The 14412-nt window shown below is 55.8% G+C and overlaps 1 protein-coding gene across 2 annotated transcripts in view; it reads left to right on the forward strand.

Moving 5' to 3' along the window:
- Nucleotides 1-6553: 6553 nt before the first annotated feature.
- PAX7 (paired box 7) overlaps nucleotides 6554-14412 on the forward strand; it is a gene marked incomplete at both ends in the record, with an annotated part of 98865 nt that continues 91006 nt past the window's right edge. Inside the window, 4 exons of one of the 2 annotated variants that reach the window (XM_079696432.1) lie at nucleotides 6554-6638; nucleotides 9152-9387; nucleotides 9956-10085; nucleotides 11147-11281. In XM_079696432.1, the coding sequence (XP_079552558.1) occupies nucleotides 6554-6638; nucleotides 9152-9387; nucleotides 9956-10085; nucleotides 11147-11281 (586 nt within the window). The remainder of the gene's footprint in view (nucleotides 6639-9151; nucleotides 9388-9955; nucleotides 10086-11146; nucleotides 11282-14412) is intronic. The other variant, XM_079696433.1, reaches the window with a different exon arrangement.

Raw genomic sequence — 14412 nt, forward strand, 5'->3', positions numbered from 1 at the left:
TTGAGTTCCATTTGAGCATCTTTCTCTATGCATATATGGCTATTCACCCTCCTCATGCTCCAAGAGACTGAGAAAGTCTTAGCACACAGAAGGCACACCAAATGTTCAATATCCCTACAAATCACTGGCCTCATAAGATTCAGACCTAGGTCTCCCAGCCTTTTCCCAAGTCCGGATATCCTGCTTGAGCTAGAATCATTCATTCTTTCATTCATTCATCCATTCATCCAATGAATATTTATTGAACATCTACTAGGGAAATTAGGTGACAGCAGTGAATACACAGAACAAGTGCTCCTGCATCCAGGAGAAGAAAGCCCCCTCCTCACTGAGTAGGCCATGATGGAGGACGGGGCTTCCCAAGGAGAGGAGGACAGAGGAGCCCTAGGGACCAAAGGAACCCAATTCCATCAGCTTCCCCTTAGAAGCAAGCCCATCTGAGGTGGGAACCCGGCAGTGTTTGATCTTTTCATCCTCATTCCAGTCCCACTCTACCCCCCAGAAGCCTGGGGGCCTGGAGGGAAAGTTCGCCTGGGCTTGTGGGCTTCCCTGGAATGTGTGCACAGCCACGAGCTCCGGGCCAGCCGGAGCTGGGAGCCGCCACCCCTTTTTGATTTGTTTAATGAAAATGCTTTGCCGGTTCCATAGATGCTCAGCTGTGATAAGGTAATTGTCTGAGGGCGCAGTCTACAACCCATTAACACTGGACTCAGTGCAATTGAACTTGGAGAAATGATCTAAAGGGGCCGGAGAAGGCAGCCCAGTGCGATCTGACACTTGGTCTTTTGTTCAGGCAGCTGGGAGCTTAGGAGATTTCCCTCCCCAGGCTCCTCAATGGATCCAGCAAACAGAGATTTCCGTTGCACACGCACATCCATCTCCTCAGATCTGCGTGTGCGCCTCACACACATAACACGCACCCATGCCCATGTACACAGTCATTTGCTCTCATACACTCTTATATGGGTACCCACATGCTCTCAGCCTCACATATTCCCACATACACACTCCGATACACAGTCACCTCCATCCCACTCCATTCTCCTTAGGCCACTGGGGCCAGATTGGAGGGGCATTCTCCTCTCTCTGGGGAGGCCCTTTGCCCAAGCCAGAAATGGAAAGGAAAGAGGGGTTCATGGGCAGATGGAAGGTTTTCACAGATATTGGGGAACACACTGTAAAGATGGCCTTGACTGCATTTCTGAAAGCCAGTGGAAAAGCAGTTAGCAAGAGAGGGAAGTCCAGAGGAGCGGAGGAGAAGCCGGGGGAAGGCTGGGGATGAGGGGGAGGCCCTAGCAGTCGGCCACATACAGGTGAGTGACAGAGGCATCTTGGCACCTCTAGGCTTCAGCCTGTCTTACCTCCCAGAATTTCAGGAGGTAAGAGGTTCTCAGGACCAGCCTGAGAAGGAGGAGGAAGAAGAAGTGGGGGGAGGGGAAGGAGGAAGAGAGGGAGGAAAAGGAATAGGTGGGGAGGGAGGAGAAGGAAAGGGAGGGGGAAAGGGAGGATGGAGGGCCAGGAAGAAGAAGGTGGGGACAAGGCTGCCTGAGATCCCGATGGACAGTGGGCCTGGGAGAAGCCTGATTATGCTTATTGTTTTTATTTACTTTGGGAACTGGAATCCAATGCATACGATTCTATTTTTCTGGGGAAAATTAAAATGTCAAGCAGAGACACATCCCAGTTTTCCATTTCTTCCTATTTGGGTTTGGGCAAATATTTCAAGGTCACTCTGAGAATTAGTGCTACTTCTTAAGAGGAAAAAATAATAAAAGATGCTGGGGAGTGGGGAGGGGAAGGTGTTCTTTCTCAAGGGTGCCTCTTCCAATGCGGCCCTGAGGAATTCTGGCTTCCGGAACCTGGAGCGCCTGGAGGGAGCCTCCAGAGGGGCCTTTGTTCACGGATATCCCATTTCTCTCCCCACCCCCACCTCTCTCATTATCAAACATTTGAAGACTGAATAATTCCATTTGTCGATGTCTTTGGCCGCAGCCTCTGAAAATGCAAAAGGCCCCGCCGAAATCAAAACCGCTGGTTTTCAAGGTGGATTTATCACTCTTTAAAGGAAGATTTATTGGGTAACCGCTTTCAAAAAGTGCTCATAGCACAGGGATCTGAAAGAAGGAGTATTCTCTCCCTTGGGCAGGGGGAAGGGACCACTGGCCACCTGGGAGCCTGGAAAAGGAGCCCCAGTGGTGGCCCTTACTGGTCTCACACTTCCCGTCACTTTACAGCCAGAGAAAGGCCAACTTCCCCAGCTGAAGTCAACCTGGGGTCTTGCCCCGACCCTTGGGCCTATGTCTTTCTCTCCCATTTTAATTGGGGTTGGAGGGTTCCATTTGGAAACTTGGGGAAAGAATTCCTATTTTTAGCATTGCTGTGGCCCTTAAAAAAGAGGCGGGGGGGAGATGTCAGACCAAACAGGGACAGGTGGAGGTAGCGGCCGTGGTTCAAGCCTTTAGAGCACTAGGACGGACTGATTTCTGCAAGGAGTGGGTGGTGGTGGGGTGTGGGATGTGTGTGTGCTGGAATCAGACTGGGCTGGGCCTGGACCATCTCCTTTCAAGAGTTTGAGGTAGATGCCAAATACAGGAGGGTCCCTTTCCAAAGGTCTTTGTCCAGCCCCATCTGACCAAAGGGTTCCCCAGGGATTCAGGTCTGAGTTACAGCACGGAGAGCAAGGGAGGCCCATACATACTTCAGGAAACCATGGAGTGGGGAGGCGGTGGACAAAATGGGCAGCGAAGGAGAGGAAACCTCCGGGGAGACGTCAGAAAGGCAAGGAGGAAATGAGACAGTGGGGGACAAAATGATGGAGGAGCCCATGAAACTGACCGTAGGGGGACAGAGAGGGACAGAAAAGTGTGTGTGACAGACAGACAGACAGACGGAGAAAGGGAGAGAGAAGGAGAGAAAGGGGGAAAGAAACAGGGAGACAGATTGGGGTGAGGGGCTGAAGGGAAAACTTTCCCAGCCACGTCCATCCCAACACACACCATCGCGCTTACAGCAAAGATTGGAGGTCTTAGGAGTCGATTAACGTCCTATGGGGAGTGAAATGGGACAAGGGGGTTAGCGAAGGGAACTGAGACGAGGGGGAAAGATCCCCCCTCCAGCTGCAGCCGCCCCAGCTCCCAGGTGAGCCGCCCTTTCCCCTGCTGGATGTGAAATCGCCATTTCACTCCGCCACACTTCTTAATTGTTGCAAAAATCATTTGTGAAATTGGTCTCCAACAGGCGAGAACGGCCAAGCTCATTCCGACAGACACCCCCCTTTCCCTCCCCCTCTGCCTGCCCAGCGGGAGGCCGCGGAATCCCCCAGCAGCGGAAACTCAGGGTTAGTGCTGCCAGCGCGGGGTTTAGGGGAGCCTGCTGGGGGGCGTCTCCCTCGCGACTGGACCCGCCGCTTTGAGTCTTCTGCAGCAGCGGAGGGCGGGGACCAGGCCAACGGTTAGGTGGCCCCCGCGCGGGTCGCCTGGGGTTCCAGTGTCCCCAGCAGCAGCCGATCGGTGGTGGCCCTGAACCGAGGGGTCCGGCTTTGCGCTAGCCCCATTGGGCTCGGCAGACGAGGCCGCGCCAGCGGCCAAGTCCTCCAGGAGGGACTGAGTCTTCAGCGGCCGCTTCCGGCGGGCCCCAGAGGGCTTCTCTCACCCCGGGGCACGGACCAAATCACAGCTCACACCTTCTTGATGGGCGCATAGAGCTTTGCTAAGGCAACAAGGAAGAGACTCCAAAATCTAAATGCAGACACAGACCGTCACTTAGAAGCACACACTTACTCAGACTGGCATACAAGCCGACAGCAGACCTACACACACAACCCACCTTCACCTGGATACAGACAGACGTGGGCATAAACCTATATTCACACACAAACACACTGGCCCATTCCACCCACAGATACAGAGAAGAGGTGCCTTAAATTCTTACCCGCCAAAACAGAAATTACTGATGGATGAATGAATGAACAGTATAGATGTGTGTATATATGTGTGTGTATATTACATACTTAGGTTTGTGTGTGTGTATCTGTGTATATATATAGCCACCTCTGGAGGTCAAGACAGGCCAGACCCTCCAGCAAGATGAGATGTAAATGGGACCCAAGGCTGACTCATCTTCCCCTGACATACACATTAGAGCTTAAATATCATCTTCCAATCTCTCTTGGGGCCGGTGGATACAGTGGGGTAGCACCTCCAAAAAGGAAAGTGTCCCATAAAACCTTGTAGGGTCCCTGTAACTCAGGTAGCCTGGCACCCTGGTTTGGGAAAGGCACTCGGATGTCTTCCTTTCCAATTCTAAAGCGACTGGGCCTCCCCCCACCTCAATTCTGGGGCCACTGGGGGCGTGAGTTTAACAGCTCTTCAGCAGGCCCCCATTTCCAGAAGGCCTCCCCCACCCCTCCATCCCCACCCCCAGCCGGAGAAGCCCCTGGTACTGGGATAGAGGGGAGAGGAGGGAGTTTGTCACATGCTGAGAGGGGCAAAGGTCACAGGTGAGGAAAATGGGAGGAGAGAGGAGCACGCGGGGGCCAGCCTGAGGAGCGCTCCCAGGCCAAGAAGAGGCTGACCCCAGCGCCGGGAGAGGGCGGGCAGGGGGCAGGCTGCGGGGTTGGGGGCGAGTTTGAGGGCTGGGTTTATTTTATTGTATTTTTGCCTCCAGCGCTGGGCCGGAGACACTCTTTCCCGAGGGAGACAAAAGACCTGCAGTCATGGCGTCCTGCCCCGCTGGGAGGGCGTTTCGCCCCCAGGACTCGGTATCCCCAGGCAGGGACGTCTGGTCACTCTGGCACGGGGAGAGCGAGCGGGAGAGCGGGAGAACTGCAGGACCTCCCATCACCCCACTCCCCACCGATTAACTGGGGCCCCCTCCCCCGCAATCCAACACTGGAGGAGCTCCGAATTGGGGAGCTCAGGGTGGTACCAAATCCTGACCGCCCCGTCCCCCCAACTTCCCACCCCTCTGGACCCCCAGATCCTGGGCACCCACTTGCTGTTCCGCCTCAGGGCACTGGACTACCTGCTGGTGGGGGGCTCTGGATGTGGGCTGGGGGCCTGAAGAGGACCACGGGTTTAATCCCCGCTGGGGATGGGTGAAGGGAGGGGAGGGAATAAAGAAATGGGTCCCTAACACTCCGCGATCCTCCTTCTAAGCACTAGGCCCGGTCATCATTCTGGGCTTCTCAGACTGCAGGGGGCCCGGCAAGAATGGGACACCGGGGCTCAGAGGCTATTTCCCAGAGAAAGTCATAAACCCCTCCCATGAAGCCACCTAGGCCGATGCCCGGTGGGCCCCACCGGCGGAAATTTCAGAGTGTCGTGAGTGAGATGAGGGTGAAGACGCGAAACACAGCGGACTCTGATTCTGGGAGGCTCGAGAAGACGCGAGAATCCAAGGGAGCCACCAGCGGGAGGCGGGCATTCCCATGCAGCCGGACGGCAGAGCGGGGCCGTGGGCGACCGGGGGATGGGGACTCCGCGGACCCGGCCCATTCGTCAAAGGAAGACACTGGGACTGAGTTGGCCCCCTCCCTCCCTCCCTCCCCCAGCCCCCACGCCCCGCCGTTGCTCCCTCTGTTTTAACCGGCAGTTCAAATTCTCCCCCAAAAGCGAGGTGAGCCGGGGATCAGAAAAGAGGAAAAAAATATTCGTTGAAGATTTCTTTTCGTTATTGGTCCTCGGCTGCCTTCCGCCCTGGCCCCCTTCCCTCCTCATGAATAAAAGAAAAGTCCGAACCTATCAGATCTCAGTCGCTGCCTCCCCTCCTCCTCCTCGTACTCCAGTGAGCACTTTTGCACAACTTACCCGGCGGATCGCTCGCCCCCTCGCTTTCCCTCTTCTCCTCCCAACCTCGTCACCCCTTATCGCCTCCCCTCAAGCCCAGAAACCCGAGAGGCACCTTCTTCCCTCCCCAAGTCTTCTGGGGGGCGGGGGTGTGAAAGCTGGTGTTTAAGGGAGTAGCGAGCGTGGTCTGCGAAAGAAGGCGTGGAGAGGAGTGGGAGAGGACAGGGAGGGAGGGGAGCGAGAGCGAGGGAATAAATATATAAATAAATACGAAAAAGAAATCCACTCCGCAGCCTCTCGGCTCAGAAACTTTGGCCCGGAGCGCGAGAGCGCGTCGCTCGCCAGTCCGAGGCTGGGGGCCCTGACTCCGGCCGCGTCCCCCCCAGCCCCGCTCCGCAGAGCGGCCTCGTCTCCGGCTCCTGCCCGGCGCATCCGCCCGTACAACTTCTGGCCCAGCGGAGCGGGCAGAGGAGGCCTTGGGGTTGGTGTGTTTGTTTGTTTGAACTTCGTTGTCGCCACCTTCCCTCCCCCCCCCACCCCCCCAACCTCCGCCCCTACCTCACCCCCCTCCCCAGCTTCTGGACGCGAGCGACCGCAGCCGGGGGTGGGGGGATGGGGGTAGGGAGTGTTTGCGGAGGGGAGGGGGAAGAGGTTTAAAAAAAAAAAAAAAAAAAAAAGAAGGAAAGAAAGAGATCGCAGCAGGGGTAAAGGGAGCGGACGGGAAGCGATTTTCGCCGACTCTGGATTCGTCCCCGGCGTGCGCAAGAATGGCGGCCCTTCCCGGCACTGTACCGAGGATGATGCGGCCGGCTCCCGGGCAGAACTATCCCCGCACGGGATTTCCTCTGGAAGGTAAGAGCGTCTGGACTTGCCTCGCTTCCCTCCTCCGCCAGGACCTCGAGGTCCTTAGAGAGGTGGCGATCTTCACGGGGTCGTGGAGGCGCCAGCGGCAGCAGGGGAGTCCCCTTCCCTTCTGGATCCAAGTCCGGGCGCCGGACCCAGGAAGTTTCTGGGACCGACACTTGTCCGTTTACGCGTGGGTTTCACCCACCGGAGGCCTCAGCTTCACGGGTCCAGGACTCTGGCCTTTACCCGCGGGGCTGAACTCCGAGTAGATTTCGACTCCTAGTCAATTTCAAGTCCTAGTGAGTTTCAACTCTGTCCACTATTTTTAGATACTTTTCCACCTAATACTTTCTCGACTCTCTGCGTTCGCCAGCTACGTGCTTTCGACTCGTGTTTTGAATTGTTCTTTTCACCTCTGGGATGGTCTTCCAGCCCCTTCTACTTCGAAATACCAACAATGTGTGATATTTTATGCCTAAACTAGGACTCTGCTTTTGGGTCTGGAAACAAACTAACTTGAAACGATAAATAGTAACGATTTTCCCCCAAAAGTTTCCACTCGGGCTTCCGAACTCTGGAAATCTCTCGGGGGGAGACCTCAAGACGGCGAGAGGGCAGGGAATTGTCCAGACAAGGGAAAAGTGTCCGTTTTGTAATGTGACCTCCCTAAATATCCGGCATCCGGGGTGAACCGGCTCCGGGCTCCAGCAAGGGCTGGGAGCGCACCTTTCCTGCGTTTTTGTTTTGTTTTCTTTTTAAACTAATAGAAGGCCTTCAACCTGTCAACTGAGGGATCACTTGGCTTCTGGGGGTAGGTAGCCCGGGATGTCAGAAGTGGTTAGAGAGAGGTGCGACTTTTATTTTTTAATTACTCTCCTTATAATTATATGAGCCCTTTGTACGTGAAGAAGGAGAGAGAAGGCAAGGAGGGTACGGATGGACAGGCAGCCTGAGATCTGGGGAGGGGGCGTCCCTCCAGCAGCTAGACGGCGCGGGTCCCTGAATTAGACAGAGGCGAGGAGAGTGGCTCCGTGATCAAGTGCGCGCGAGCAACCACGCAGGCGGGAGAGCGCACAAGCCCGGGGATTTGCCGTAGCACTCTCCTGTAGCGAATGCAAGTAAAACAGGCGGCCGAGGACGCGCAGCGGATTAGGACAATATTTGCCCAACATGACGGAGAATACTGAGGAGAGCCGAGTGCCGGTCGCTAAAGAGGCTCTTGAATATAAAGTTGTGCGCTGGAGAGCTCTCCAGCGCTAATGGCATATCCCGCCACGGAGACCGAGTGACTCTGACTTGGCGACGCACGATTTCTGATTAAATCCGAGGGTGGCTTCAGACACCTAGTTTTACGAAGAGGGGTGTGGGGACCGGCAGAGCCAGAGAGGAGGCGGTAGGAACAGCTCAGCAACGGAGCCTCTTCTCGCCTCCTCCCTTCCAATTATACTGTCAGCTCCCTCCACTCGGGCGGCTGTGAAATCGTTCTAATCTGCCAGATCTCCGCAGCCGCCGAGTCCCCAAATTGGGGGGATCGAGGCCGGATTAGTGCACCGGGTGTCCTCCAACCTTCTGGGAGGAAATTGTATGGACTTTGCATTAAAGCTTCCCAGGCGTTCTCCCCTCCCTAGCACACATCAGGCGCGTCTGTCTTCCTGGTTCCCAAAGTCACCCACACCCAGGGACTCTGGCCCATCTGTGCACCAGCCTCTCTGAACCTGCAGAGAAGTTCATGGGTTTTTGAGGCCAAATGAGTATTTGATTAGAAGCTTGCCGACAATGGGGCATGTTCCCAAATCATCCCCAAACGAAATTCGAGCTCTGAGAGGGGTTGGAAGGAGGGAGAGTCCCTCAAGGGATAGCCAGGTGCCCCAAGAAGCAGCAGCCAACGGCATTCTGTTGCTGGTCCCTCTGCTGTGCCTTGGCTGTTCAGTTATGGGTAGGACAATTCTGCTGCCCAAGCCAGGGCTGTAACTACTAGTAATCAACCAACCCCTTCTGGGCCCCAATAAAATGGATCAGACTTGACCACTTAGAGCATGGAACTGACCAGATGGGCCACATCTCACCCATTATCGGCCTCTATAAAAGGCAAGTGGACCTGCCGTCCAAGCTGTGGGTCCAGAGGACCATTGGTCCCAGAGTCCCCAGGCTCCGCCAGTCTCTAGGCTCTGCCCTTTCACCTCTGTCTCTCTCCCTCTCCTTCTCAGAGGCATCAGATCCCCCAGGTGTGTCCGCCTTCCCCATAGTGTGGCAGGACTGGAGACACACAGCATCTATGGGGACTCTTGCAGCCAACCCTGACCCCTGTCTCCATCCCTGCCAGACCTTCCCTTGGCTTCGTGACAGTTTTTTTCCTGACCTCCGAACTGCCACAGCTTCAAATGTGGGGAAGTGAGATCTGCTTTCAGGGGTCTTGGAGCTCAAACAAAACTGGAGTCAAAAGGGCTGTGAACTCAGTGTCTCCTTCCCATCCTCACCCTGTGCCTCTCTTTTTCCTCATCTCCCCCTTCCTTCTCCAGTGTCCACCCCACTTGGCCAAGGCCGGGTCAATCAGCTTGGTGGGGTCTTCATCAACGGGCGACCCCTTCCTAACCACATCCGCCACAAGATAGTAGAGATGGCCCACCATGGCATCCGGCCCTGTGTCATCTCCCGCCAGCTGCGTGTCTCCCATGGCTGCGTCTCCAAGATTCTCTGCCGCTACCAGGAGACCGGGTCCATCCGGCCTGGGGCCATTGGCGGCAGCAAACCCAGAGTGAGTGTCTTTGCTGCAGAGCTGGCAGCCAGCCTTCCCGTGGTTGGGGTATCCTGGCTGTAGCCCCTCTCTCTACCCCGTGTCATCCAGTAGCACCGGGGAGGGAGTCTATATGCTTCCTACGCGAAGGACAGTGGAAGAGGGTCTCCACCCCCAGACATCCTCCATTATTTGAATTTCTCAGGGATGGGGATAACTGATGTCCAGATTGCCTGAGGCCAATGAGTCATTCCTGTGCTGTCCCTACATCTTCCCAGACCCCCTGTCACCATCCCAGACCAGGGGAAATCTTTCCCCAGTCTTGCCTGGAATAGTGAGGGGGGACCCCAGTCCTAATTAGGTTTCTATTTTATTACCTATCACTACCCTATTCCACATCCCCCAATCCCGGCCGCCTTCCTGGGAGCCAGTAACAGGTTTCTTGAAAGGGTAAAGCCAATCTCAGAATGGAGGCATGGTGACCAGAGCCACCAGCCTGGCCTGGGGCTCTTGGGAGGTTGATATTAAAAGTATCTCCCTCCCCCTACCCCATCTTTCCACTCCTACTCTCCCACCTCCACCTCTGAAGCAGGTGGCGACTCCGGATGTGGAGAAAAAGATAGAGGAATACAAGAGGGAAAACCCAGGCATGTTCAGCTGGGAGATCCGAGACCGGCTGCTGAAGGATGGGCACTGTGACCGCAGCACCGTGCCCTCAGGTGAGAAGGCAGCTGAGCCAGCAGAACTTGCCCAGAGTCTGGCCAGGGCTCAGGTCGTGTGGGGCTGGAGGTGGGAGAGGAGGGGAGATGCTGGATGACAGGGAACTCAGAGAAAAGTGAGAAGGAAAAGAACCAGAACGCAAAGAGGGTGAGGGCACAGGAGGGAATCAGAACTGAAAGGAAGATGGGGAGAGGGAAGAAGGAAAGAAAAGAAGTTAGGAAAGAGGGAGAGAGGAGGAGAAGGAAGAAAGAAAGGGAGAAGGACGGGAGAGAGGAAGTAAGGGAGGGAGGGAGAGAGGGAGAGAGGAGGAAGAAAGGATGGAAGGAAAGGAAGGAAGGGTGGGAGGGAGGGAGAGAAGAGGGAGGGAGAGAAGGGGGAGGGAAATGGGGAAAAAGTTATCCTATAAAGTTGGGTGGTAAGGGAAGCTCCCTTGGCGCCTTCTCAGAGAAGTGGCCTAGAGACATGAGTCCATCCTAGGAAGGTAGATTGTGATCTCCCTGTATCTCTTTCTCCAAGTCACCATTTCTATTCTGTTGCTGCCACCAGCCACCAGTGGGTCCCAAATGTGGAGGCCCAGAATCTTGCTGCCTGTGCGGGAGAAAGTGGCCCCAGGTGTCTGTGTGTGTACCTGAGCATTCAAGTGTGCAGGGCTGGGATGCACACCTGAGTGTGGGGACTACAGCATCGGGGGCTGGAGGGCCTCCAGGGAGGTCCTGGGGAGGCGGGTGTGGGTGTGAGTGCATCTAGGGTACGTGCCAGTGGAAAACACAAGTGTGTGCAAGGATGTGATAGGAATGCACTAGGTGGGTTCCTCTGCCGCCGCCTTGCCACCGTGTGAGTGCCCCAGGTGTGAGTCTCTACGTGAGTGACTGTACTTGTGCCTCCCAGGAGGTGTAAATGTCCAACGGCGGGGCGGGGAATGGGTGTGAGTCCTCCTGAGTGTATTTAGGGGGGAAATGGGCTCCGCTACTTCTCCCAGGGCCCCAGGCGGCCCCGCTCCGCGGCCCCGCTCCGCGGCCCCAACGACTTATACTCGCTCTTTTGCCTTTGAATTTCTGAGGTTTAGTGAGTTCGATTAGCCGCGTGCTCAGAATCAAGTTCGGGAAGAAGGAGGAGGAAGACGAAGCGGACAAGAAGGAGGACGACGGCGAGAAGAAAGCCAAGCACAGCATCGACGGCATCTTGGGCGACAAAGGTAGGGAGCCGTCCCGGGGCCGGCGACGCCCGAGCCCGCGTCTCCCCGCTCACCAGGGTGCGGGCCAGTGGTGGCGCCGCCGCCACCCGGACTGGCGGACAGATCTTTAGCGGGAGGACTCGCAGCCCCCGGAGCAGCCGGGAGCCTCTCAGTGTGTGCGGAGAGCGCCCCCTCGGTGCGCCCCCAGGCCGGGTTGGGTGCGGAGCCCGCGACTCAGTTGCGCGGCTGAGTCGCGCGGCGGAGCGGGGTCCTGACGGCCTCTGCGTCCCCGGGGAACCCGGCGGCGGGTTAGGGCTCCGGGCGCCGCGGACTGCGCACCCCGCTGAAGACTCCGGGCCGCGTGTCCTCCGGGGCTGGCGTTTTGGCTGCTAGTCCCGGTGTCGGTGTCGATCTATTATTTATAGGGAACTTGGGCAAGGGGGCGGGGGGCGAGGAGAGAGGAACCGGCCCCGCGGCTCCCTAAATGAATTTGTTAAGCAGACCCGCACACGCTCTCTAAACGGTCCCTTGAAACCCCGCCTGACAGTTGACTGACCGCTGCAATCAATAAAAATTAGCGAGGGCCGCGTGGGCCGCCGCCTTAATTCTCCGTCCTGTGACGCCAGGGCTGAACCGAGACGGCGCGGAGGTAGCGGGGCAGGGGGCAGAAGGGTGCACTTTTGAGGTGCTTTCCTCTTGGGCACGCGCAGGCGGGGCCAGGAGTTGAGGCCGAGTTCTCAGATGCCCAGGGTCGGAGGATCCCAGTGCGGGAGAGAGATTCAGGCTCCACACGCCCTCTCCCCGCTGTTAGCGTGGTTGCGGAACGGGTCTGGAGTCTGAGCCCCGCTTTTTCTGGAGATGAACTAGGGAAGGCATTTATCTTTCAGGCGCCTGCGCGCCCAGGAAAGGGGATTGTGCTTTTGTTTATTGACGGAGTAAGTTTCAAGAGAAGGGAAGGCCCTTCCTCATTACCACTCCCCTCGCAGGTCTCTTTGAGACTTGGTAAGTGTGCTTCAAGGGGGGACGCGGGTAAAGAAAGAAAAACGGAAGACCCAAAGTCACATAGACGGACGGGAAAAGAAGCTAAGCCTCCAAACACACACGCAGGGAGGCAGCAGGCAGACAGGAAAGGCAGTGGCCACTATAACCTGCAAAAAAAAAAAAAAAAAATGGTGGATTTGGAAAAAGTGGGGGAGTGTTCTGAACCCTGAAACTTGTAAAAGGGCACAGTTTCATTTGAGTTTCCTTCCAGGGGGTTCTCCTCTCCTCGCCTCCCTGGAACTCCTAGCCTAGGTCTCCCTCCAGCTTTCAGTAGTCTCTCCCAACCTTGAAGATGAACTTCACAGACAAAGCCCGCTTCCAAAGACAACTCCCAGCGAGGCCCAGCCCTCACAGGCCTGGTCTGAGGGGGAAGGATGGTGGGGAGGGGTACGTGCAGCCCAGTGTGGGAGCAGTCTGGAGCTGGGGAAGAAGCGGGCTATTGACATTCAGGGCCCCAAGTGGAGCCCAGTCCCACCGGGGACAAAAGGGCCGGGAAGAAAGTGAACGAGCTGTGCCTGGCACCCCGCTGTGCGGGCCTGCCGGAGGGCCTCGGGGCTGCAGTGGGAGGCGGCCTGGGGCTTCCAAGTAAGCCCCTGGCTCGGCAGAGGCAGCCTAGAGCCCGGGGATCCCTGGCGGGGTGTGTGTGGGGGGGGAGACCCCCTCCTTATTTCAGTTCAGATTGGAAAGGGACTTAGTTGAACTTTTTCTTGGGGTGGGGAGAGAACTTGAATAATCCTTCCCTGCGAAATACAGCGCAGCAGACACAGCTTCTGAGAGGTACCCCAGGAGAAGCGAAGGAAGTTTGGTTTTATTTGGAGAGACTGTGTGTGTTTGTGTGTGTGTGTGTGTGTGTGTGTATGTGTGGCAGGGATACCCCAATGTGCTTCCAATTCAGTCTGTAAGGAAGCACAATAGATACATTTTTTCTGAGGAAGAAGGAAAGGGAAGGGAAGGGATGGGAAGGGAAGTAAAGGAAAGGAAAAGGGTAGCAAGTTGGGTTTGGAAATCCCTTTGGCTCAAAGGAGTCCAGGAGTTTCCGGTGCTGATCTGGGCTTATAAAACCAGCAGAAAGGCAACTTCGCTGGATAGAGGTTTTCCCTGCAGTAGAACCAGGAACTTCCAAGTCTCCAAGGGTTTAAGGAGGAGGCTGGAGGTTCCAGATGGGAAGGCTGAAAGTACTGGCGCTGAGTCTGGAGAGGAGTTGCAGAAATGAAATGAAAGCGGTGGGTCTGATGTCCAGAAAGCCCCGTGGTTTTTGAGTGACAGTGGGCATGTTGGGCCCTGTGATTGGGAGCTGGATGGCGGTGTAAGCGCATGTCTCTCGGTGTGGTGGTTTGCCCACGGGCCTTTGGATCGGAGCCGTGGATTCTGTGTGGATATGCAGTATGATTGTAGATGGGTGTGATGGGCAGTATGACAGGGGGGATGAGAGAGGGCTGCCTTTCCATTTGTGGACAAATGGTATCAGCTCCGGATTTGAGTACCTTGGCCAGTGGCTGGCATCCCGGTGAACCACCCAGTTGGAAACGCTCATCTCTCTCCCAGGCCCTGGATGTCAGTTTCATGGCCAAGTTAAAGGTGAAAAGACCTCCACCCGAGTGGGCCAGATGGGGAGAGGCAGAGATACCCTTGGGCAGAGCAGGGGGAGGGGTGCACACCCACAAACTTTGTTTTGGCTTCTTGCTCTTGACAAATGCCTTCTCCGGGGGTTGCCTCTCTCAAGGCGGGGAGCCGACGAAGAAGGGGTTTAAGAGCTCTCCTCTTTAAGCGCTAAAGAGAGATCCCTCCCTGAGTCCGTTTTTTCCTATCGTCCGCTTGGCATTTAATAATGTTAAGACTTATTAGAGCTGGTAATGAAAACTGGGACTGCTGAATAGGAAACTGTGTTGGAGAGGGGTGTAATAGCTTCCAGGCATGGTAAGAAACTATTTATCCGCAATCAGTCCTCACTCTCAGAGTTTGAAGCACAAACGTTAAGTTGAAGGGTTTTAAAGCAGATTAAATTGAGCTTTTATTTCTGTGCACTTTCATCTCTGAACAGCTCACTCCTGCTCCCCTTGGGCTGATATTCATGAGGCTGTTCATATTTTTTTTTTTTTTTGCTCTTATCC

The sequence above is a fragment of the Hyperoodon ampullatus genome (genome assembly GCF_949752795.1).
Source record: "Hyperoodon ampullatus genome assembly, chromosome: 2".
In the NCBI taxonomy this organism is placed as follows: domain Eukaryota; kingdom Metazoa; phylum Chordata; class Mammalia; order Artiodactyla; family Ziphiidae; genus Hyperoodon; species Hyperoodon ampullatus.